Source organism: Anguilla anguilla, chromosome 5, assembly GCF_013347855.1.
Source record: "Anguilla anguilla isolate fAngAng1 chromosome 5, fAngAng1.pri, whole genome shotgun sequence".
NCBI classification, from domain to species: Eukaryota; Metazoa; Chordata; class Actinopteri; order Anguilliformes; family Anguillidae; genus Anguilla; species Anguilla anguilla.
In genome coordinates, this window is record NC_049205.1 from 10156820 (window position 1) to 10182433 (window position 25614).

General features: G+C 52.3%; 1 protein-coding gene across 1 annotated transcript in view; it reads right to left on the reverse strand.

Moving 5' to 3' along the window:
- LOC118228088 (protein WWC2-like) overlaps window positions 1-25614 on the reverse strand; it is a 55383-nt gene that overhangs the window by 4036 nt on the left and 25733 nt on the right. Inside the window, exons 3-22 of the mRNA XM_035419345.1 lie at window positions 24753-24956; window positions 23944-24020; window positions 23645-23724; window positions 20354-20483; window positions 19089-19232; window positions 18320-18393; window positions 16126-16368; window positions 13015-13104; window positions 11980-12557; window positions 10229-10352; window positions 9358-9438; window positions 9112-9198; window positions 7267-7462; window positions 6453-6605; window positions 5859-5965; window positions 5044-5269; window positions 4139-4303; window positions 3517-3609; window positions 3167-3409; window positions 935-1062 (exon numbers count right to left, since the gene is read on the reverse strand). Of these exons, the coding sequence (XP_035275236.1) occupies window positions 935-1062; window positions 3167-3409; window positions 3517-3609; window positions 4139-4303; window positions 5044-5269; window positions 5859-5965; window positions 6453-6605; window positions 7267-7462; window positions 9112-9198; window positions 9358-9438; window positions 10229-10352; window positions 11980-12557; window positions 13015-13104; window positions 16126-16368; window positions 18320-18393; window positions 19089-19232; window positions 20354-20483; window positions 23645-23724; window positions 23944-24020; window positions 24753-24956 (3223 nt within the window). The remainder of the gene's footprint in view (window positions 1-934; window positions 1063-3166; window positions 3410-3516; window positions 3610-4138; window positions 4304-5043; window positions 5270-5858; window positions 5966-6452; window positions 6606-7266; window positions 7463-9111; window positions 9199-9357; window positions 9439-10228; window positions 10353-11979; window positions 12558-13014; window positions 13105-16125; window positions 16369-18319; window positions 18394-19088; window positions 19233-20353; window positions 20484-23644; window positions 23725-23943; window positions 24021-24752; window positions 24957-25614) is intronic.

A 25614-nucleotide genomic window follows, 5' to 3' on the forward strand; every position in this document is an offset into this window, starting at 1 on the left:
AAACGTCCCGCGGTGGTTTTGGAGGACGCAGACGAGCACCAGCCCTGACTGCTGCCCTCACAGCGCCTCTCGTGTACGAGCATGTGCTGCACCCTCGACCCAAGACCTGTGTGTGCTGGTGTACGGCAAACGAAACGGACAGAGCAGGTACTGGGGCGTCCCGTATACCAGGGGGACCCAACAACCCTGCTTTGAGAGAGCCACAGGGCCTGTGGCTTTTGGTTGTCCTCTGTAAAATCAGTAACCAATTCAGAAACAAGAAAGCAAGCGAAGTGAGTTCATGAACTCCGCGAACTTGCCTCGTTGCATAACCATCTGCACGGAGAGTGATCTACATACACGTTCGGCAAGAGGACAAAAAGATCCAAACATACAAAGACACTATTATTACAGCATTAATTGCTTTTCAGGTGATAAGAGGAGTCAAACTGCCAGACACGTTTCTGCCGGGGGGGGGAAACAGAGCGACAGAGAGGAGGCCGGAGGAGGCGCGGCTCTGACCAAAGGAGCGGACTCCTCCGCGCGGTCATCAAAGGGCCGAGTCAGCGGCAGACGCAGGGAGGATTTTAATAGCAGCCCTCGGGCCTCTCGGCCTCCACACAGGCTCTCTCTCTCTCTCTCACATCAGAGCGCGCGGCGGTACGAGGTCTAAAGGCACCGCTCGCGTGCAGAAGAGAAAGGCCGTCGCGCTGTCGCCAAACATTAAAACTCTTGAGTCGAGCGCCAACCTTTTCTAAAGGTAAGTGGAAATGGTTTCTTTCTGTCTTTTTTTTGAAGCTAAAGGTTCAAAGTGGCTTTGGGGTGTGTGTTCCAAATAGTTATTGGCTATAAATATTAGTAATTAGCCGGTTCCTGTGGCTTGGCTTGGCTCTCCGTTCGCGCGTGCAGAGGTCGGCCTGGTTGTGGGCGGAGCTGAGGGGGGGCCTGGCCTCACCTGAAAGACTGCACCTGCAGCGGAACCTTCTGGCTCTGCTCCCGGAGCCGACACACGTCCTTGGAGGCCCTCCTCATCAGCTTCTCCGCCTTCAGGCCCTGCTTCTGCTCCTCCTTCGACTGCTCGGCCTGTTTCTCAGAAGAAATGGAGAGAGAGAGGGAGAGAGAGGGAGAGGAAGGGAGAGAGAGAGAGGGGGGGGGAGAGAGAGAGAGAGGAAAAAAGTTGTGAGCTTGTGCATGTTGCACGTCTGACAGAGCTCGGGGGCGGGGGGCAGGGGGCGTGGGGGTTGCGTGGCACTTTTAACTGTCTTTTAAACGGATGCGCAGCGACACACTTCAAAAGGGACGGCCGGAGTCAGGGAGACGGGGGGGGGGGGGGGATAAAAATGAAGGTCGTTATGGAGAAAAAAAAAAAAAGCCTTAATGTGGATTCCTTCAGAGGGAAAAGATGAGTGAGGGAGTAAAAAGACAAAGATTAAATAAAGCACAAAATAATCCCCACTCAGACTGATTTGTTTCAAGCGTCTTTCAAAGTACTTTCTTTCTTCTTTAATGTGAACAAGGAGAAAGCCAGGAACAGTAGTTGCGATTCTTCTGGATGTCAACCGCTGCATTCTGACTGCTTAATTTGAGCTTCAATAATTTGACTGTTTCGGTGCGGGGAACTTTCATCTTCCTTTCTGACCGGTTGCTCTGAAGGCTGCGATGGGAAGTCCATTAACACACATCAGCAGCACATGAAACAGAAACAGCACAGGGCAAGCCCCGAAGTGCTTCTGATCAACAAGCAGCATTTTCATTCGTGAAAACAATTTAAACAAATCGCCACGTTCCAGGAATTTTTGGGTCGCCGCGGCAGGAACAACACAAAAAACTCTTACTGCACCAGCTTAACCTCCCATCTGTATATTTCCTAGTCAAACTGGCTTTAAAATTGGAAATAAACACAGCTCAAACGAGGACGTCTGGCGACTGCACGCAGCCAGTAAATTTCCAATGAGAGACCATGTGACTGAGGCGCATTTGATATGTTAAAGCTGGTGCTTTAAATCATGTCTATGATCACGCCAAAGGCATATTGCAAGATCATCTGTATGGAGATGCATCGAAATGCATGTTTTTTTAAATGACATCGACAAAAAATGTGGGTATAATGGACTAAAATATAAATAATATAAAATAAAATATAAAATGAAATATAACTACTTAAGACAACTGCCTTATTTTTGTTCTTAAAAGGTCTTTAACTGTTCTTTTCAGTCTTTCAGTGGCCCACAGTGTACAGCCGGTTTGAACATGAATTCCCAGACTACATCCTTTTCTGCTTTACATTTTGCTTCCCTCATGAAACTGTGACCTGAGACTATGGGGTGATGACTCAGTTCACATGGACTCAGTGGCCTCTGCAGCCCAGGCCACGCCCACCAGCCCTCTGCAGTGCAAGGCCACGCCCTCAGCCCTCGGACACAGGCCACACCCCAGCCCAAGGCCACACCGCCAGCCCCCATTCTGCTCCTCCCCTCTGAGGCAGCGGCGCACACTTAGAGCGCAGACAGACACACAGACAGACAGGCAGGCAGGCAGACAGACAGACAGACAGACAGACAGGCAGACACACAGACAGGCAGACAGACACACAGGCAGACAGACAGACAGACAGGCAGACATACACACAGACAGACACACAGACAGGCAGGCAGACAGGCAGACACACAGGCAGACAGACAGACAGACAGACAGAAAGGCAGACAGACAGGCAGACAGACAGACAGACAGACAGACAGACAGACAGACACACAGGCAGACAGATACACACACAGACAGACAGACAGACACACAGGCAGACAGACACACAGACACACAGACAGGCAGACACACAGACAGACAGACACACAGGCAGACAGACACACAGACAGACAGGCAGACAGACAGACAGACACACAGACAGGCAGACAGACAGACAGGCAGACACACAGGCAGACAGACAGACAGACAGACAGACAGACAGGCAGACAGATACACACACAGACAGACAGACAGACACACAGGCAGACAGACAGACAGGCAGACACACAGGCAGACAGACAGACAGACAGACAGACAGACAGACAGACAGGCAGACAGGCAGACAGATACACACACAGACAGACACGCAGACAGACAGACAGACAGGCAGACAGACACACAGACAGAGCGGGCGGTAAAGGGCAGTAAAGGGCGGGGCTGCACTCGCCTGCCTCTCGGCCTGCCGCAGCAGGCGGTGGAAGCGCTCGTCCTCCAGCACGCCGGGCGGGAGCTCGGTCTCGCCGCGGGCCTTCAGGGCCTCCAGCCGCTCCCTCAGCCCGCGCAGCGCCTGCAGCTCGTCGTCCAGCCGGCTCTGCCGCGTCCGCGACGCCTGGAGGTCCAGCTCCAGGTCCAGGGACGTGCGGGCCGGGTGGTCCGGCGCCCCCCGCCGCACCGCCGGCTGGCATATGGTCTGGAGAGAGAAGGGCAAACTCAGCGCCATGTCCAGGGTGATGGGGTGGGCGGAGGGGGTAGAGCGTCTATGGTTTTTTATGTGCAAGTGCGAAACGTGAGACGTACCCGCTTCACCCTCAAGCTTCGTCTCTCCGACGCGTTTCGGACAAACGGGGACTTTCTGGACAACGTCGAACTGTCACTGTCGCTTCTGTTTAACTGCAGAGAGGAAGAGGAAAAAGAGGAAGAGGGCATAATTTAATTTGTTATTATTTTTCTTTTCTCTTTTCAAAAGTCTGCATAAACGGTGCAGGGATTGGAGTCTTGCTCTGAAGTGCAGTGTAGCCACTTCGGCTACACACCTGCATCAACGCTATGTTATGCTAGGCTGCTAGGTTAGGCCATAAAGATTTACAGCTGTGGAAAAGCGTTAGCAAGCCACTTCACTTTAATATAAACTTTTAAAAAAAAGCTTCAGGAGTGACGTAATCTGAAGTGATGTCCAAGTTAGCTCAGCCAGAAATCAACATCCATGCGCGTGTATTTTGTGTGAGAGAGTGTGAGCACGTCTAAGTGTGTTGGATTTGTGCGTAGCCGTGATTGTGTGAAGGACTGAGTTATTTTCCTCTCTTCCTGTTCTCCGAACGTTAGGGAAAGGCTTAGACACGCTTGCCGGTCAGCCGGCGGCCATGTCGCAGCCTGCGGGCCGCGGGGTCCCAGGGCAGGAAGGCGGGGCCGGGGGACTCACCCTGCAGATGTACTGGTTGCGCTCCCCGGGGGAGAAGGTCTGCGAGCGCATGATCATGCTGTTCCGGACGAAGGGCCGCTGCCGGGACCCCACGCCGCTCCGGTCCTTGGGCCGCACCGCCAGGCCCCCCGGCCCCGCCTCCTCCGTGTTCGTCTCCTTGTCCACCTGGCGGGAACGGTCGGCCAATCAGACGAGGGGAAAAAAATCCGCCCCCCACACCCTAACCCCACCCCCCTTAAAGAGGCCAGGAAAGAAGCTTTAATCCCCTGTACACGTTTCTGGGGCCCCCGGCTCGACTGCAGGCCGCTTTTTAATTTGAGGCGCTGAAATGCGCTAACGTGGCGGCGGCCATCTTGTGGCGCTGACCTCACGGCCGCCGCCTGAATAGCCTCCCTTGTTTCGTCGGCCATCAGCAACCGCTGAAGAATTACCTGTTTTTTTTTTTTCTTCCCTTCTCTCTGGTAACAGAGTATCATCTGCCCGGCGACAGACAGCAGCGGCATTGAAAAGGGCTGCTCTGCACCCCCCCACCCCCCCGCACCCGTTTTAATGACTTTCTTTTGAAGACATCTTAGAGGAATGTAGAAGGCGAGAAACGTAAGAGGAACGCAAGAGTCACCCCCCCCCCCCCCCCCCCCCCAACCCGCACCCCTCTCACGACCGTCACCCGGGCTGAACTGCCGCCTCAAAAGCGGAAGACTGGCGGGTCGTGATTTCTCCTGGCGGTGACAAAAGGCCCCAGCTCAATGGCCAGGTGGGAGGAAGGCATTTGCGGGGGCGTTGGAGATCAAAGCGAGCCTCGCTCCCCGGTGCCCGCTCGCTCAACGCCGCTTCTAATCGAGCGATTCGCGCGGCGGTGACGCGGCGGCATGCCGCTCGGGGCTCAGGATCAACGACAAACTCACCAGCGTCGGTCCTTCAGGCATCCGCTGGGGGACCCCTTCATCTTTCCCCTCTTCCTCTTCGACCGCCTCTTCCCCATCTTCCTCTTCCTCTTCTGCGTAAGCTGCGGCGCACTCCTCAGTCTCTTCTGCCTCTTTTACTTCCGACTCTTCCTCCTCCTCCTCCTCCTCCTCCTCCTCCTCTACTCCCATAACAAGCTCTGTGCTGTTCTCGCCAAGCACCTCTTGCCTGAAAAGACCAGGACAAAGAGCCCTGTAGATTTACATTTTCATTTCCTTCTCAAAACATTCTGTGAAAATTACCGGTGTATGCTATGACTACAAAACTATTTGTGTATGCTAAAACAACAAAACATTCTTGGTGTATGCTATAACAAAACTTCACAAAAATAAAGCCACCAGTGTATTCTATGATAACAATAAAACTACTGGTAAATGCTATAGCAACAATAAAATTACTGGAATGTGCTATAACAACAGCAAAACTACTGGTATATGTTATAACGACAATACAACTACTGGTATATGTTATAACAAAAATTAATTTGCTGGTGTGTGATGTACCATTTGATTTCTGAACACCTTTCTGGCTCTTACACCTGTTTTACTCTCCTGCCTTATGCAATACTTGCGAGCAAAGCCTAGTGGAGTCAACAGGACAAGCTATGGGACAGAGAATATTTGTGGACCCCAAAATGGGGGAGCTATCAGGCGTTAGCGAAGCCAGTGGCCGATGACGGCTCCACCGTTTACGGGGGATTGAAGCCCAGCTCTGGGGTCACTCTCTGGGGGGGGCAGTATGTGGTGAGGGACAGTACCACTCCTCCCCCATCTCCAGCTGGCTGTCCCTCTCCTCCTCGGCCAGCTCCTGCACCACCGCCTCCAGCTCGCTGGAGGTCCTCTCCAGCAGGGCCGACACCGCGTCCTGTGCGGACAAACGCGGGAAGCCAAAATGAGCACTGCCGTCCCGCGCAAACTAACGCAACGCACAGACCCACACACACACGCACGCTCCGTATAAACACAGCAAGCACAAATCAGCACTGCCGTCCTATGTAAACTTACACAACATGCACGCGCAGACACACAGATACACACACACTCAGGCATGCACAAACAGGCACGCACGTACACACATTTGGCTTCGCATTCATCTAATAACCCGAGGCATTTTTAACAAACCTGAACAAACACGACGCAAACACACAATAACCAACTCACAGCAAAACAAATGTATCAATGTCAACACTCAGCCTCCTGCACAAACAAACACAAACAGCGCTGAACAAATACAATTTATTATCGTTTCCGCCGCCCAAGAGCTGTGTGCCGTTCTACTGCCGGGGGGGTCCTGGCTCAGCGCGACCGAGGAGGAGGAGGGGCGGGAGGAGGAAGAAGTGGGCGGGGCTCACCAGGTCGACGCCCCCGCCCGAGGGCTGTTCGGGTGCGGGGGCGGGCCTCTCCTCTCCAGAGCTCTTGCTCCTCTTGCAGGTCAGCAGGTTGTACCAGTGGCTGGAGAGGTCGCCAGTCAGCGGCACGTCAGCCAGGCTGATGTGGGCTCCGGCCTGCGAACGCATTCACCTGGTTCAGCCCGGGCCAGACTTGAGTAAACGCATTTATACAACTGGTCGTTTATATCCTTCTGGATGCTGATTGGCTGAGACCGCGCTCCACAGTGATTGTAAATCCAATACAGTTACAGTTAATCGAACAGCCAGTTTGAAAGCAGTATCACTGTGCAGAACAGCTACTTACAAATAATACTACAAAATAAATATTATGTCGTCAATTAATTGTTTCTTCATGTTTTAACCGTTTTATAAAAGCAATAGGGCACAGGAGGCTGTGCTTTATTGTGAATACAGTCACTGCTACATGGGGTTGCCAGCACTTCACTTTGTGACTGTACTCACGACACAGCACGCCTTTCAAGCTGTACCACTTAACTGTGTAATGCCATGAGGTGACTGCAGTTTCAGAATGACATGTGCGATATACCCAACCACCACTTCTCTGAGTTAAATTTGAGCTCTGTCTAACAGAGTTGCATGCATGCATGTTTTACTCCTGGTTCGCTCCTGCTTTTTCTAGGTGAGTTTTACACCTCAGCGCTTTCTCTGAGCTACAGGTGAGCGCTTAGCATAACCGCTCTCTCCGAGTCACGGGGGAGGAACTCTTTGTTCCCTAAGAGACCCGCTTCCCGCCGCTCCAGTTGGCGGTACGCACCAGGCACTCCTCCCGGCGGGTCGAGGAGACGGTGCACACGTCGGCCCGCAGGGTCTTCTGCCGGAGGGCGGCCTGGGACTCCGCCACCCGGAACACGTCGTTCAGCGCCGTGCCCCCCCCGGCCAGGGCCTGGACCCGGGTTCGAAACAGGCTGCTGACGTCGCTGGAGGACGGCAGGAGGGCCACTCGGACGTACCTGCATTTTTTTCGGAACGCCGGCATTAGTAATCAAACGTTAACAAGACCAGGCAGGTTAAAACCTAGTATATGGCTGGACCTAACACACGTGATCCGGCCGACCAATGGCGCGACTTCATAACTTGGCCGACCAATGGTGTAACTTCATCACTCACTCAGTCAGTCACAGACATTCACGTTTCCACGAGTGGAATGACCTGTAACAGGAGCGGCTACAACAACAGCAGCAGCAGCCGACACAAAATGTCCTCACAACCTAACTGGAATGTTCAGCCTGTGTTATAACACTGCCGCTGCATTGCGACGCTGTGAGGACCTTTTGTGTCAGCTGGAGCAGCGTCAGAAGCGGCAACAGCTACAATTAAGACAGAACGGTGTTTCGCCAACGTCCTCGCCGCGCTCTAAATCTGAAGCAAAGCAAGCCGACGGTGCAGCTGAATAGGGACGTCAATGTGGCGCTGACCTTGGAAAAGAAAGACAGAATTATGAGCCCACAATAAGCACGACCACCGTGGCCATTCGCTGCGTCTATATGACAGCCCCCTTACACGCTCTCCACTCCAATCACACCAAACTCCAATCCGAACGTACAGAAATAAACCACAAAGGATTCGCATTCCAACAGAAAAGACAGAAAGAGAAAGAGAGAGAGGAAAACAGAACAAAAAAAAAAAAAAAACAGAGTGATACCCCCCACTAGGTTCTATCTGCCCTTCCGGAACGTTTCGGAACGCTGCAGACTCAAAGCTCTTTTCTCCCGCTGTTTGATTTGACACGCGTGTCCTTTCAAGCCCGCAACATGAGAGGAACCATTCGCTCAATTTTTAATTTGAGTCTCCCGGGCGCAACGCGAACATGAAGAAGCGACTGGCGGGAAACGAGGCCGCTGGGGGAGGGGGTGGGGGGGGGGGGGCTGGAATAAATAAATTCCGGTTTACTCGGGCCGGAGTAAGCGCCTCTCCTCCTGCTCCGCGGCGGGATGGCGGTGGCGGGGCGCGGGAATGAGACGGGGTTCCTGTGGGCTGCCGCTACGCTAACAGCCGCTGGCTGGGGCCTCCTCTGCCTGTCCGAGAACAGCGCTAGCTCACAGCTACATGAGCTACACCCTCTGCTACGTCCCGCTACGCTAACAGCCGCTGGCTGGGGCCTCCTCTGCCTGTCCGAGAACGGCGCTAGCTCACAGCTACATGAGCTACACCCTCCGCTACATCAATCACTATGCCCCGCCTCCCTCCCACTAACCCCACCCATAAACACCTACCTGGTCACTGCTGTGTTTCCCCTGCAACACTGCTATTATCTACCTTTAACACAGCACTGGTCGTAATGCCCCCTGTAGCCAACGCAACCCTGCTATACTGCTATAACTCTGACTAAATGCAAGAATAATGTTATTCTATACCACTGACTCAACAATGCGATTCTCTACCACTAACTCAAACACCGATATTCCACTGTTATCTACTGGGTGTTGATCAGACAGCCAGTCAGCAGCCTACACTCCCAATCAACTGACACGACTGCACTACAGACCTGACAAGACCACAGACAGACAGTCCGCAGGATAGGAGATGGCAGAGCAACCCCTGCAACAGCGTTCCGTTCGCGGCCATTTGCTTTTGCCAGTGCGAAAGTCCACACACTCACACTTTGGTGCTGGGCGGAACCAGGAGAGCCGCCTGGTTCTGTAGCTGCATGACGACGATGATGAAACTCCCGTTGGCCACGTCGTACCTGAAACGCAAAAAAACGAAAAACTACAATCAACGAAGACCGAGAGAACGAGGGTGAGTGTGTGCACATGTTTGTGTGGGTAGTAAAAGTGCGAGTGCGCTTGTGCACGTGCGTCTGTGCATGTGTGTGTGTGTGTGTGTGTGTGGGGTCGGGTCTTACTTGAACCCCATCTGGACCTGAGCAGCCTCTGGGACGCTGGGCTCGTCCTCCACGTACACCTGGTCCTCCCCCTCATTGGACCTGCGGGAGACAGTTCACACATCACACCCCAAACCCCTCTGTGCCACGCCCTAATACCAGCCAGGTCTCTATATATCACACCCCAAACCTCACCCACTGGCAGCCAGGTCTCTATACATCACACACCAAACCTCACCCACTGGCAGCCAGGTCTCTATACATCACACCCCAAACTTTACCCACTGCCAGCCAGGACACTACACATCACACCCCAAACTTTACCCACTGCCAGTCAGGACACTATACATCACACCCCAAACCTCACCCACTGCCAGCCAGGTCTCTATCCATCACACCCCAAACCCCTCAGTGCCACGCCCTAATATCAGCCAGGTCTCTATACATCACACCCCAAACCTCACCCACTGCCAGCCAGGTCTCTATACATCACACCCCAAACCCCTGTGTGCCACACCCAAAGCCTCACCCACCCGCTCATCTGCATGTAAACCTCTACAGCGCGTATTCAAGCCAGATGAGAGCCGGGGCTCAGAGCAGATTACACACTAAGCCGGCCTTTCTGAAGTGATGCACCCTGGGAGTTACTGGAACAAAGTGTAATTAAACCAGCTGCACACCAGCCTCAAAAGATTGTAGGGGTGGGGGTGGGGCGATTGGAATTGTGATTGGAGAGAGAGGGAAGGGAATGGGCAGGGAAGACAGTTACTTGTAGGCAATGGTTAAAGTGGCCGGTAAGCACTGTGCTCCAAGTAGGTCATTATAAGGGAAGCTTGAGGAGACAAGGTTTGGGGGTGCTGGGGGTGACGGCTCTTGGGAGGGCGTGACCCACCGTTTGACGGACGCCTCGTAGACGCCGCTGTCTCCCGCCACCGACTCGTCGGACACGGCCGCCGACACACACGCCGGCTTCTCCTCCAGCAGACAGCCCTCCGCCCGTCTCTGCAGCTCCGCCTCTGCGCCGGGAGGGAGAGAGAGAGATAGAGAGAGAGAGAGAGAGGTGAGGAAGAGGAGGGAGAGGGAGGGAGAGAGAGAACGAGAGAGAGAGAGGTGAGGAAGAGGAGGGAGAGAGAGAGAGAGAGAACGAGAGAGAGAGATGTGAGGAAGAGGAGGGAGAGGGAGAGAGAGAGAGATATGAGGAAGAGGAGGGAGAGAGGGAGAGACGTGAGGAAGAGGAGGGAGAGAGGGAGAGACGCGAGGAAGAGGAGGGAGAGCGGGAGACAAGAGCATAAGGAGGGAGAGAGGGGGAGAGAGAGAAAGAGGGACACATGAGCGAGGGGAGGAAGAGAGGAAGACATGAGCATGAGAGGAAGAGAGGAAGACATGAGCAAGGATGAGGAAGGCAGGCAAGCATCCCTCTTTACTGGGAAAGGGTCTGGAGGCAAGAGCACATGCAGGAGCATCAAAGCATCGCTCGCTGCAGCAGATCAAAGAGCAGCACGCTTCCATCACACAGAGTGAACTTAACACAACCGAGCAGGAGATCACTCAGCACTCCGGAAATGACACCACTGCAATTTCCATCTGCTTTGTATAATCAACATGTAAAACAAAGACCAAAATTCTTTTTAAATTTTCCATCTGGGTGAGAAAACAGGACGTTCTGCTGCAGGGGTTCTTCAGCTCGGTGCTGTTCACTCGTCAGCCAGCAGATGGCAGTACTGCATCGAAACATTGTGCAGGCTTCAGTCGCGACTACTGGAAAGGAAGCGCAGCGTGCGTTTCGAGTTGCGTGGAACGGCTCGTCTTTTGCAGTTCGCTTTTCAACAGAAATACGGGCAATTATCTTACACGCATTCAAAGAAAAACATTGCCGCTCCACAAACAGACAGACGGGGTGGATGTCAAACCGAAGATAAACCGGAAAAGGATTTGAGCTTGAAAAGCAAATTAAAAGAGCATTTCAGATGCGTTTAGAACACAATTTGGGGGAGGGGGCACAAAAAAACACGAAGTTCTGACACTTGCCAATACGAAACAAGCGCTTTTGGTAAGTCTTCCTGTACGACAGATTGCATAGCAAATGCTGGCTGATACTCGGCACACTTGTTAGCATTCTAGCCAAGGAATTATCGAGTCCCACAGTACAGCCCCCTTAAACAGAGGAATATTTCCAGTCTGAGCAATGTTAGGGAGGCAGCTCACCAAAGACAACACCCGTTACTATCAAAGGCACGTGGTCTCACTGCCCCCCCCCCCCCCCCCAGCACTGTCCTTAACTAGCCCCTCCCGCCCCCTCCTCCAGAGACTCCGCCCCCCATGTCACTGAGCTATTTATTTTCACTTGATGCCCCACCTTAGTTTGATCAGAGATTTTGAAGGGTCCAGTTTGACCTTACTGAGCGTTAACCAGAGATTAACCAAATGCGACCCCTACCATTTATGAACTGTCATACAGAACATAAGAGAAAGAAACAGAGAGCCACAATGTAACTTTATTGGAGCCACACTATGAGCCCACAGCCCACTTAATGATGGAACACTAGGTTTTCTGTGACCCACAACTCCCATAATTCACCTCAGCCTTGGCCATGAACCACCCCCCAGATTTGCACCTTTGTGGCGCAGGGGGACTGCACCTACCCGACATTCCTTCGCGGAGCGTTGCCAGGGGAACCCGCCGCACCCCGTCGCCCGGCTCCTTCTCCCCGGGCTCCGGCTCCAGCGGGACCTGGCCGTCGTAGAAGCCGAGGGCGGCGAAGTCGCCGGCGGCGATGGCAGCGGGGTCGCCAAAGGGGGCGGGCACGTCCGGGAGGACGGACGGCGGGAAGGAGCCGTCCAGCACCAGCGGCGAGCCGGGGGGCGAGAGCGAGGAGAGCGAGGAGCGCGACGACAGCGACGCCACCGACTTGGGCGGCTCGGACGGGCGGGGCGGGGCGTGGCCCGCCGCCGGGGGCCCCTCGGCCGGGCTGCGGGCCACCTCGTGCTCGTGGATGGTGGTGATGGGGCCCGACGGCGAGTAGGCCGGCTTCTCCTGCAGCAGCAGGTCCAGCTTGTACTGGTAGTCCAGGTCCAGCGGCGACTCCGGCTGCCCGTAGTACAGGTCGCCGGAGCTCAGCGAGTTCAGGGAGCCGCGGCTGGAGGCGTTGAGAGAGCCGCGGCTGGACGCCAGCGAGCCCAGGCTGCTGCCCGACGACACAGACAGCGTGCTGGCAGAGAGGCTGCGGGCGGGGAGGAGAGACGTTATTATTAATAATAATAATAATAATAATAATAATAATAAACTTTATTTGTATAGCACTTTCTATACATGAAATGCACCCCGAAGTGCTTCACATTGTAGCAGATCGAATTTAAAAATGTAGATAAATTAAGATGGTAATAAATGCATAGATAGAGGCATTTAAGGTACATGAAAAGAGAATACATTAAAAATGAAATAAAAGATCAATTAAGATGGTAAAACGGCATAGATAAAAAAATTTTAATAAAAAAAGTGCATAAACAAAAGCCTTTAAGGTACAAGGTACACGTTAGCACTCTGCAGGAGGGAGGAGACACGTTAGCACAGAGAGCAGCGCAGAAGGGCAGTGTGCGGTACGAGACAGAGGCCAGGCTGGGCCTGCCGGTAGCCTGTACGGGTCATACTGGTTAAGGGGGGACGGGAGGGGGGCACACCTTTTGAGCTGAGAGTGCAGGAGCGTGGCCAGTCTGGTGGACTCCTCCAGCCTCTGCACCAGGGCTCGCCTCTTCTCCTGGGCCTTTAACCTGAGATACAGAGAGAGGGACAGAGACGGTAGTGATGTCATGTTGTCATGACAACAGATGAACGTGCGTGTGCATGCGTTTGTGTGTGTGCATGTAATGTGTGTGCGTGCGTTCACAAGTGTGTATGCATGTGCGTGTGTCTGTGCGTGCGTGTGTGCGCGTGACTGCGTGGGCGTGTGTGTGTGTCTGTGCGCGTGTCTGTGCGTGTGCGTATGTGTGAATGTGTGCATGCGGGCAATGAAGGTAGTTGGAGCATTTGGCGCAGGCAGAGGTGAGAGGGTGTTACCATGACAACGTGGAAACACAGGGACCAGAGTCAGAGATAATAGTGGATCGCCATGGAAATAGGGAGGAAATAAAGAAGCATCTCTACCAAGGCAACAACACACGGTTCACATTTCCTGAACAGCGGCAGTCCTCCGCATTCTCAGGTTAACTCAGGACAACCGCCTTAGTACAGCCCTCTCTATCCTGGAGGGGCCGTCCTCCCGCTCGACTGGCACACACGCTCGCGCTTGGGAACCGGTAATCGCGGCTAAATCGTCATCCAGGCAACAAGCCGTATGTCTGTAACTGAAAAGCGTTTCAAATTAACTAAAAAATACACTTCAATGAAGTAAACGCATGCCTGTCTAGGTTTAATCACGTGGTTTTACATTCTGATATTTTATTTAGGTGTGCTTATGTACCCAACGAAACATACAACTAGTGCGTGTGTGTGTGTTTGTGTGTGTGTGTGTGTGTGTGTGTGTGTGTGTGTGTGTGTGTGTGTGTGTGTGTGTGTGTGTGCGTTTGTGTGTGTGTGTGTGTGTGTTTGTGTGTTTGTGTGTGTGTGTGCGTGCGTGTGTGTGTGTGTGTGTGTGTGTGTGCATCGCGTTGACGTCTCCGCTCCGGGTGAGAACACCTGGGGCGCCTCTTTTACGAGACCGGGCGGACTCTCGCGCGCCGCGGCGTGCTGCTCGGAGACCCGTGACCATGACAACGACCACAACAGACAAACAAAAGGTTGCGGACTGCGCGTGCGGCACTGACCGTGTGAAAAACACCTCTCCCAGTGACACTTCAAGAGGAGAGAGGGAGAGTGGGGGGGGGGGGGGGGAGAGGAGGGGGGGGGCACAGGTGGAGAGTGTGGTGATGATGGGGGGTGCGTCTCCAGTGTCTCCTAATTTGGTTCGACTGCAGTGCCCCAGCTGGGGGGCAAACTCGCAAATCAAGTTCCCCAGAAGGGAAATATGCCCCATTCCAAGTTCCCTATTCACAGCCAGGATTTTAAATTGGAATATTCTTTGAATAGGAAAAAAAAATTCTTGAACTGTTTTCAAATTGTTGAAATATATGTCGAACAAGTCTTTTTTAAATAATTTGCACACTGAAAATGGAATGTTCTACATTTTACATTTTATGCCAAAGCAATAATTACGCAAATTTAGCAATAAATCTTCAAGCACAATGGAACTGCCGCTGTTTCTTGGAAATTCAAATGACATGTTTTGGTCCAGTTGACAGTCATAGCTGCAATAACATACTGCTGCTGCTGCGTATGCTGTTTAAGTGTGTGCTGTGCATGAGCATCTCCTTAAGTGTGTTGTATTGGTTAGGAAACCGGGTCTATAATCCGGAAGGTTACAGGTTTGATTCTCAGGTATGGCACTGTAATTGTACGTTTGGGCAAGGTGCTTGCTGAATTGCTATAGCATATATTCAGCTGTGTACATGGATGCAAGGGGAAAAAATGGTCACTTTGGATAAGAGCATCAGCTCAGTGTGTCAAGTAGTGTAATTTAACAAATGTGCAAACAAATAATAATGAAATAAGAATTATTCTGGTTATGGGCTGTGGGGATCAGGGTTTTTGAGAGGATGGTCCCTCCCCCATCCTACACAGTCGCCTAACATTGGTTCCTTTGCTGAGAGGCTGGCCCTGTGGGGCCAGGAATTGTGGGAAGGGTAGTGAAACTGGGAGGACCAATAGCAAACCTGTAAAACTTCGTCAGCATCTCAATTCACAGCTTGTATGTGCCAAGCTTATAACTGGACAATAATTCTGGTCATCGCAATGTTGGTCATCATGTCTTCAGTTTAAATTTTCAAGACTTGACTAATTATTGGCACTGAAGTCACGTGATGTCAGAAAAAAAAGAAAAAACGTGGGTTGTCGAGTTTTTGCCCTCGAGCGCGAATTTGTTTGACTGCGCCCTGGCTCTTAATTGTTAAAACATCCCAACAGCATCCCAATTACCGCGTATTTATAGACCAATCACACAGAGACTAATTGCACATAGTCACAGCTCTATTATCAATGGCTACAATGTAGTTAATGTGTTAAAAAAAAAAAAATCTGAGTGTGAGCAACAGTATGTAATTACAAATACAGCCATAAAGCCACAAAGTTGCCAATTACAACATCACTATCATTACCCTTTAATATGTCATGGTTAAGTTAAATTGTGCACCAATTCTGAACACAATAATTATTGAGCAATTAGTATGCAAATTCAGGCTAATTAGAGAAACCCACTGTGTTACCCAACGGAATATTCATTAAACAAAACCCCCCCCTGCAAAAAAAAAAAAAAAAAAAAAACGCCCAAAAAAAACACAACTTTGTAGATGGCAAACAAGTTGTGTCTGATTATCTCTAGTGTGGCTGTGCCTTGTGTCTGTCGACACAAACGTGTCACAACAACTCCAGAGAAAGAATTAACCTCTCAAAGCCGCCTGTCAACGAGTCAAATTCCGTGCTACGTTTTAATCGTTCGGTTTAATTTGTTTTAAAACTGCCATTTTGTTCACACCGCAGGAACGTGCATATTAACAAACTTTCATAAAAAGAAACGGAAGGCAACTTGTTGACTAGAAGGGGCTGTCCAACCTTTCCAGACTTGCCTTTACCTACAGAAGAAGGGTCAGCTAGCATGTCGAGCTAACACCACTCAGCAAGGAAAGGAGAAGGGAGGGCGGAGCTTCTCGCTTCAGAGCCAATGACAGGCTGCGCAGACGGCAGGGGGCGGGGCTTCTCACCTCTGGGCCAGTGCCTGGCTGGGCGCGCTCTTGACGGACAGCAGGTCCTCCTCCAGGCGGTGCCTCTCGGCCTCCAGGCGCTCCAGCTCGCCCTGCGTGCGCCGGCGGGGCGTGACGAACTGCAGCTCCTTCAGGAGCTCCTCCTTCTCGCTGATGAGCATCAGACGCTCCCGCTCCACGTCCAGCGCGCCCGGCCACGTCTCGCTGTCCAGCTTCGCCAGCTCGATCTTCACGTTGGCCATGCTGCGCGAAAGAGAGAGAGAGAGAGAAAGAGAAAGAAAACGAGTGACCTCGAGTTACCTCACGCTCGCTATATGCATCCACAGCAGTTTGTGTCTTTTTTCCCCCGATGTACCACACAATTCAAAAGGGGGCAGAGTACGGTGGATGTTCAGGTTAAAGCTCACTTAGGGGCACTTCCCCAACAACAGTGACCCAGGGCCTGAACCTGCAACCCTCCGTTCACATCTAATCCTCCTCCGAATGTACCCCACAGCACCCCAAAACAAAAACAAGACCATAGTCTTCAGTTTCACACACATTTATTAATGTAGGGAATGGGGGGAGGGTGGGGGACACCGGCACACACAGCCCCCCCCAAGCAGTCTGTCACACAGAGCACCTCACGGTGGCAGCTGTGCTGACTGTGCTAAATAAGCAGCGAGTCCCCCCCCCCCCCCCGTCATGTCCACGCCGCGCTCGCGCTGGCGGATTAAGCCATTAGAACGCGCCGGCGCGGCGGGGATTAGCGGTGGTAATAGGGTTTTACCTGAACCGCGCCGGGCCCCGGCGCCGGTGTCACTTCACACTCAGGGGCCCGATTACACGCCTAATGTGATCGCCTTTCCCCCCCCCCCCCCCCGCCCGAACACACACACCTGAGCACGGGGGGGGTGGGTGGGGGGCTCCTTCACACAACCCACCTGGCCTGGCTAACCGGATCCAGCCAGCACGGCTAAACTAAAAAGAGCCCAGGTTATCGGGGGGAACGTCCGAGAACCTCGGCCCCCGTTCCTGCTCCCGTCGGGTTAAGCACCCCCCCAGGAGACCAGAGACCCTCCCGTCCCCCACAGCGAAGCACCTCCTCGTCTTCCTTGGGTCGGCGGCCAGCTCGTTACGCCCGAGCGGCCCCGGGTTCAAAAGGCCTGTGTGATAAACCTGGGGAACAGCGCGCACGCGTCACCTTCTCATCACCGCGCTTCCCTGCCGCGCCGACCCCCTCCGCTTACTGCATCTCCCCGGGTCGTGCAAGGACTATCAAAATAACTGGACGCCTAATCTCACGCGTTAGTTTCTGTGGAAGTTTCCCCGCCCTCTCAACCCACGACTCCCAATAAAAAATAAATAAAAACCCACTATCGCAGCACAAAGGTGCAGTACCGCACAGCAACCAGCAGAGGAAGCTGTTGAATCACGATCTCCAAGCCACAAGCCCGCAAATACCGTTTCTTCGTCTAAATTCTTTTAAACTCTATCTGAAAAGACAAGAAAAGGGATTTCTTAAAATGTTTTGTAACTGCGCACGTATGGAAATCACGGAGGAAACGGGGGAGAGGACGAGGATCAGGCGCGCCGCGGTAAAACCCGCACTTTCCGAGAGCAGCCACAGAAAAACGCGCCGAGCTGCGGCGACGGCGAGCGGCTGTGACGCGACGCCCATTTACGGGCGTATGACATCACGCACAAACAGGCGAGCGTCAGAACTGGCGAGAAACGCACGAGCTTGAGACCGAACGGAGACCCTGAGGGAGGGACGGGTCGTAATCACGAAGCCTGCAGGAGAAACCGAACTGGAATTCTGGGTGAGAAAAAGGAAGAAAGGGGGAATAAAAGTGATACATTATTGAAAGTGTGATATTTCAGAGATGAGAATGTCAGCCCCTCCGCTCGGTTCAGGAGAAATCAAAGGGGTGCGTCTGGCCCAGTGCAGCCGAGGCCGGGTCTTAAACGATGGGGAAGGGGCGGGGCCCAGCGTGCGCTCCACCAGACAGGGCTGCTTAAGGATACACACGTCCTGCTGAGCACGACAGACTGATCCAGGAACAGTCCAGCCCAGGGAGGGGGGAGGGGGAGAGGGGGAGAGAGGGAGAGGGAGAGGGAGAGGGAGGGAGAGAGAGGGGGAGAGGGAGAGGGAGGGAGAGAGAGGGGGAGAGCTGCATGCATGTCTGCGTATCAGCGGAGCAGCGGTCTGTACCTCCTCTTGGCCTCTTCGTACTGAAGGCTCAGGCGGACCTTCTCTGCCAGGGTGGACCTGCTCCCCAAACCAGCCTGCCACAGAGAGAGAGGGAGTACACTATGAGCATATCATATCCTGACACCCCCAACCACCACCCCCCACAACCCCAACAAAACCAAGGCCTCCCCTATTTCAGGTTTTATCACAGGGGTGGGGTGGGGTGGACAGGATGGGCGGTAAAAAAAAACAAAAAAACATCACATGTAGCTGCCCCGAGTGCCTGAGTTTCAGCAACATCACAACCCCTAACTCCCCTGCAATTAGCATTCCAACTGTGAAACTAAGAGCGGCTGCCCAGAATCCCACAGCGTAAGGAGCTTAGTCCACAGCCTGAGCTGCACTTGACTTACAGGGCTATCATATGCCTCCAGCACTGAGGAAAACCATTCCAGAGAGAGAGAGAGAGAGAGAGAGAGAGAGAGAGGGAGGGACAGAGAGAGAGAGAGAGAGAGAGGGAGGGAGGGAGGGAGGGAGAGAGAGAGAGGGGGGGGAGAGAGAGGGTGGGAGAGGGAGAGAGAGAGAGGGTGGGAGAGGGAGAGAGAGAGAGAGAGAGAGAGAGAGAGAGAGAGAGAGAGAGAGAGAGAATGTGAGGGCTTACAGTAGTGTTGGGCTTGAACAGAACTCCACCCTCGGGTTCCTCTGAAGCCCGTACATTAGAGACCGGAGTTGTGATTTGGGAACAGAAGCGGACATTTTCGGCTGCAGAAACGGGCGGGTCCCCACTCACCTCTCCGGAGACGTCGGTCTGGGACCCCGCGTCCAGAGTGTGGCGGGACAGCAGGAGGTGGGCCCCGGCGGGGTGCCGGAGGTCGGGCTCCGAGCGGCCCATGTTCTGGTCCGAGTGGAACCGCTCCTTCAGCTTGGCCAGACACTGCAGGGGAACGCGTAAAAAGCACACAGGCGCACACACACGCACACACACACACACACACACAGACACGAACAAACACACACACACACACACACACACACGCGCGCGCACACACACACACACACACGCGCGCGCACACACACAAACACACATAGACACATAGACACACACACACACACACACACATAGACACACACACACACACACACACAAACACACACACACACACACACACACACAGAGACACACACACACAGGCACACACACACACACACACACACACACACAGACACGAACAAACACACACACACACACACAAACACACATAGACACACACACACACGCACACACACACACACACGCACACACACACACACAGACACACACACACACAGACACAGACACGAACAAACACACATGGACATGCACATACACACACACACACACACACACGCGCCATAAGTTCACTTTAAAATCTAGCAGGGCTGACTTTGCAGTTGCACAATGGTATTTATGTGCGGTACGCTCGTGCCGCTGAGAGCAGGACGGACACCCGGGTCGTGGCTGGCGGACGCCCACAGGTGATGTCACGCCCGCATTAAAGCCGTCAGCCAAGCCAAGCCACTGCCCTCCCATTACAAACAGACGCACCCAGCACAAGCATATTCAAGGAATGTGCGAGCGGTGCGTGTGTTTCTGTGTGCGCGTGCATGCACGTGTGTGTGTGTGTGTGTTTGTGTGTGTGGGCATGCACGTGTGTACGTGCGTGTGTGCATGCACGTGTGTGTGTGTCTGCTTGTGTGTGCGTGCATGCACGTGTGTATGTGTGTCTGTGTTTGTGTGTGCATGCGCGTGCATGTGTGTGTTTGTCTGCATGCACGTGTGTGTGTGTGTGTGTGTGGGTGTAGGTTTGTGTGTGCATGCACGTGCGTGTGTGTGTGAGTGTAGGTTTGTGTGTGCATGCACGTGCGTGTGTGTGTGTGTGTAGGTTTGTGTGTGCATGCACGTGCGTGTGTGTGTGTGTGTAGGTTTGTGTGTGCATGCACCGGTGCGTGCGTGCGTGAGTGAGAGAGAGAGGATGGCTGTACTGAGCCTGGACTCAGGGGAGTTAAAGGGCACACCTGCATCAGGTCCTGCTTCTCCTTCTCCCCGGAGCTGATGGCCTTGCGAATGGACTTCAGCTCACTCACAATGGCCTTGGCCTCCTTCAGCCTGTAGCCACTCTGGCCACCAGACATTTTTTGGTCGATTCTGGGAAAAACAAACAAAAAAAGAGTCATTTCAAGGTGGAACGAAACCAGCAATTACGAATCGCGCTCGCCTTCCCAACCCCCACCCCACTGCCCGAACTCCATCGCCGGTTCAGAAAACCTCAACAAATTATTCATCATTAACGCACTGGTATGTGGTATTAACATACCAGAAATAGTATGGCACAACCAAATATTTAAATCACTTTCATTTTCAATGCAAAAGCCCTGATGACAAATAGCTACTTAGCGAGAAACAGGTCTCTAATTGTACTATTCAAAACGGGCGATGCCTTTCCGTGGCCTCGATGTAACAGTATGGTATGTTAAATATTTCGCACGTGTGCTACGAAAGTACCCTCAAGTATATGGGTTTGCCAATCCTCCAAACGCAGGGCATGCTATCGATCACTTTCCCCCACACTGGAGAAACCTTTAAGGGTTGGACAGAGAAATTCCTTCCAGTCTCTCCCACCATTAGCACATTACACTTATTAACAATACTACATAGTCATCATAGTCATAGTAATAGTAACATTACTAGAAATAGTTGTAGTACAATAGAAGACAAGGAACGGTAGTTGCTGTAATATTAGCGGTTGTCATGGGAGCTAAAATAGTTATTACTTGTTCCTATCTGGTAATTGAAATCAAAAGTGTTTTATAACACCGACTAAGAGTTCTGGGAAAAACAGAAAAAAAAAAATACATTTCAAAAAACCTACTCAATGTAACCCGTTGGCCAGTATTCTTTCCAGGCATGACCACACACGGAATGCTAACCACTACAGTGCAGCTAGACCTTCCAGGCCAGAGAATCAATCCACCCCAGGAAACTGCTATAGCTGGCGCACGCGGCTGGAAGAATGTATGCGTTCAGCCTAACGCAGCGGGGTCGTTTGATCAGCTTTGCGACAGCCCTGAGGTACTGCCGCGGCTAACCGCGATGTGAGGTACTGCAGCTGCTAACCGCGATGTGAGGTACTGCGGCGGCTAACTGCGATGTGAGGTACTGCGGCGGCTAACTGCGATGTGAGGTACCGCGGCGGCTAACCGCGATGTGAGGTACCGCGGCGGCTAACCGTGATGCGAAACTTGGGGCAATAAACGTCCTCGGTTTGCGTGAAAAATTGGAATTAGTCTCCGAGTTCAGACTGCAGCTCGAAGACACAGCAGATACTTAACCACCCACTTCCCAGGCGCTGACAGATAGCAAGACCCTGTGGTGAAAAACACCGCGGGTTATTAGATAGATGCAAAAGTCAAATAAATACAGGCAATTAAATGTGCCTTGAGAGGAGCATGATATGGCTTTGCATGTGTGTGTGTGTGTGTGCTTGTGTGTGCTTGTGTGCATGCATGCGTGTGCATGTGTGCGCACGCTTGTGTGTGTGTGTGTGTGTGTGTGTGTGTGCACGCATGTGTGTGTGTGCATGTGTGTGTGTGCATGCTTGCATGTGTGTGTGTGTGTGTGTGTGTGCATGTGTGTGTGTGTGTGTGCGCGTGTGTGTGCGTGCATTCATGTGTGAGTGCGTGTGTGCGTGCTTGTGTAAGTGTGTGTGTGTGCGCGTGTGTGTGCGTGCATTCATGTGTGAGTGCGTGAGTGCGGGCTTGTGTAAGTGTGTGTGCGTCAACATGTTCTGCCTGTCTGTTCATACATGCCATGCATGTCCTGTGTGCATGTTCGTTTGGGTGCATGTACATTCTGTGCATATCTCTTCTGTGTGTGTGTGCTACCCTGTTGCGTGAACATTTTGTACATGTCTGTTATGTGCGCACGCGTGCACATTCTGTGCATCTCTCTCCTCTGTGTCTGCATTCTTTGCATGTCTGCTCTTGGTGTGTGTGTGTGTGTGTGTGTCTGGTGTGTGCGTGCATGGAAGTACGTGTGTCTCTGTGTGAGTGTGTGCAAGTATGTGTGTGTCTGTGTGCGTCTGTGTGAGCGTGCAAGTACGTGTGTGTCAGTGTGTGTCTGTGTGTGTGTGCGAGTATGTGCATGTCTGTGTGTGCAAAATCATCACATACACCACACAGCCTCTCAAGATGTCATCAGATAAGCCAGCAAGTATCTGGTTTAAGACAAAATGCCTCAAAGACCCAGAATGCAACGTGGGATCTGCTGGCATGCGCAAAAACACGTCCAGGACGTATCAAGCCACTCACAGTGCAGTGACAGCATGGATATTTAAGTCGCGTTTCACAGTGATAGGTGTGGTTTTTCTTCTCCCCTCGCCTGGTGCTTAGTGAATGCGTTTCAGGTGTGAGAGGATGCGAAGCAGAGAGCTGCAGAGGAGGATCTCGCGCCGGCGCTTCTGTGCTACCGCGAGGTCGAAGGACACCGCGTTTTTACACACATTCTCCTTTCAATCTGGCTCCACGGAGGAGGGGAAAATGCACGCTCTGGCTCACACACCCTGGCCAAGGGCCTAAGCAAACGAGTGATGAAACGGAATAGGCCGTTCACAGCTCTTCGCCTGAAAGCAAGGCCGCAATCGTTCCTCTTAACCTTTGCGTCGTCCTCGGGGTCTAGAACGAACCTTTCCTGAGGTTAACAGCAGTGGAAACCCCCCTAAAATTTTACATTTTTCGGCATGAAATTTGATGACTTTTCTTGGAGTGACCTTACCATTAGAAAAAGTTAAACATTGCCCGTTTTTGTATTTTTATAAAAGCGGTACGCCACCAGGGTACACAGATGGCCTTCAGCCTTTTTATCCTTTGATGACATCAGAAGTCCTAACCAAAGTTAAGCGGCACACGTCTTTTACTGCGCGTCAGGCAGGAGTGTGTTATTCGGCTGTAGTGCCTCGCGCACGACCCCAGACCCGTACCTCACGCTCGACGATTTGTTTCTCGATACGAGCTCGGCGGGATGGATCCCGCCGTTCGTCCGCGCCGCGTCCGGCCGGCCTCGCTTGCGCCTTTTCTAATGAACCTCTCCGCCAATCGAAACGGGAGATTGGTCCAATTACGCCGAGAGCGGGCCCTCGATCATACGAGCCCAATATTTAATATCGCAAAAGTCAGGCTTGTCTTGAGCTGTCGCTACGCGGTTCAGTTTAAAAGGAGAAATGACGTCTTTTTTTTTTTCTCTGTCCGATGCAGGAGCGACAGAGAAGTGAACGCACAGGTGAGGTGATATTCGGTGCAGAGGGGACTTACTGTTGCAAGGTTTCAAAGCCTTGTTCTTTGTACAGAAGTTCTTGCTTCATTTGCGAGAGTTCTCTCTTCAGTTTATTTACCTGAGGGAAATAAGAAAAAAAAAAAGAGCACACATCGTTCTCTTTCAAGTTCACGCTCGTAAAAAAATAAAATAAAAACAAAAATAAAAACAGCCCAGGGAGGACACCCCGTTGACCGTAGACCACAGGAAGCTCCCCAACCCCGCCGGAGTACAAAAAAATAAAGAACAAAACATTTTAATAAAGAGGAGGAATAGAGTAACGGAGGAGCTTCCTTACCCTGACTTTAGTGGTTGATATCTCCGCCTTCAAGATGTCGGGGTCGTACTTGGTGCTGGACGACGACCCCGAGAACACTGGGGGGGGGGGGGGGGGGGGATAAAGTCAGAGCTCACGGCACAGAGAAACGAAAGAACAGGGGGACAAACGGCGGGAAAAGCTTTCATTGCGGCGTGCGTCCCGTGTGCACCTGCCCGGGGACCGCAAACGCGAAATGAGCTGCGCGCTAAACCTGCCTCGCTGAACTGGTACGCGGCGACTTGCTGATTCCTCTGCAGTGCACCCTTTAATTAGACCCAATTAAAACACGAACTAACGATAAATACAAAGAAATACACAAAATGCGCCTGAAGGCAACCTGTAGTCTGCAAAACTTAGTCCAGAAACAAGAAATAAATGATTGATGCATGCTGTGGATGCGTGAGAGTGTATGCAAGCATGTGATGCTGCCACCTGCTTCTTTTCACATTGAAACCCGTAAGCCAAACTCGCACAGACGCGAGTCGTGGAAAGACACTTCATGTGCGGTTTTAGTAAGCAGACTGCAGGTACCAAAATGGTCAGTGGGGGTCGCTAGAGAGTGACGAGAGGTGGATCACGGGTGACGGAATCCTGCCTAACCCAGAGTGACACTGCCACCAATTATGCATCATTGTGTCAAATTACTTTGTTCACATCACGTTTAAAAGAAGCCATTTTGACAGGCTGAACTAGTACAGTGTGATGTCTGGAGTCATGCTTAAAGATCAGTCAGACGCCGTGTCCCACACACCGCCGGGTGAAACAGGCGAGGCGGCGGGCACACTCACAGCTGGTGCGGGAGCTGGACTTCTCCTTGTAGGCGTCGTTGAGGCGCACGTACTCGTCCAGGGCGAGCGCCAGCCTCTGCTCCTTCACCTGGTACAGCTCCTTCTGCGTGCTAAGGGCGTCCTGCGCCACCGTCAGGTAGTCCTTCAGCATGCGCTCCTGCTCCTTGCGCCACTCCTGCCGAGGGTCCTCCAGCTGCGTCGTCTCTGCGGGGGGGAGCGGGGGGGACAGGCTGCGGTCACTGCGACAGACCGGCACGACACGGCACGCTATTACAGACCAAAACAATCAGTCGCTACGATGGACAGACACAATCAGGACGGCCCGGCATGCGCCAACCACCGCAAAGGGCTGACGCACTGTGATGGACACTGCATCGGACCAATGACCAGCGGTCACCACTGAGGACCGGCACCATGCAGCTGCTATGACGGACCGCGACCGCTACTGCTAAGGACTCAAACGCTCAAACGGTCAGGCCGCAGAGCCAGCCCTACGACTCACTTGGCTGAGCAAAAAAGCGACTGAAATTCCCTGAAATAAATGAAAGGGAATTGGGAGCCATTATAATTCATTGAAATAAATGAAAGGGAATATTAATATAATGGTAATGTATAGTTCTTTTTTTTACTTATGTTTTATTGTCTTTTATCTTTTTAATTTATTTGACTTATTTTTATTCCATATTCTTTTTCTCTCGCATTTTATGTTCCGTATACATACATAATCTTCTTTTTATCATTCTTTTACTTTTATTACAGCGTTAGTTAGATCGCCCCATTTGCTTTATGCTCTGAGAAGCACTTTGCGAAGCATCCGATACAAATCAGGTTATTAAGAAAGTCGTTACTGAACTCGAACAGC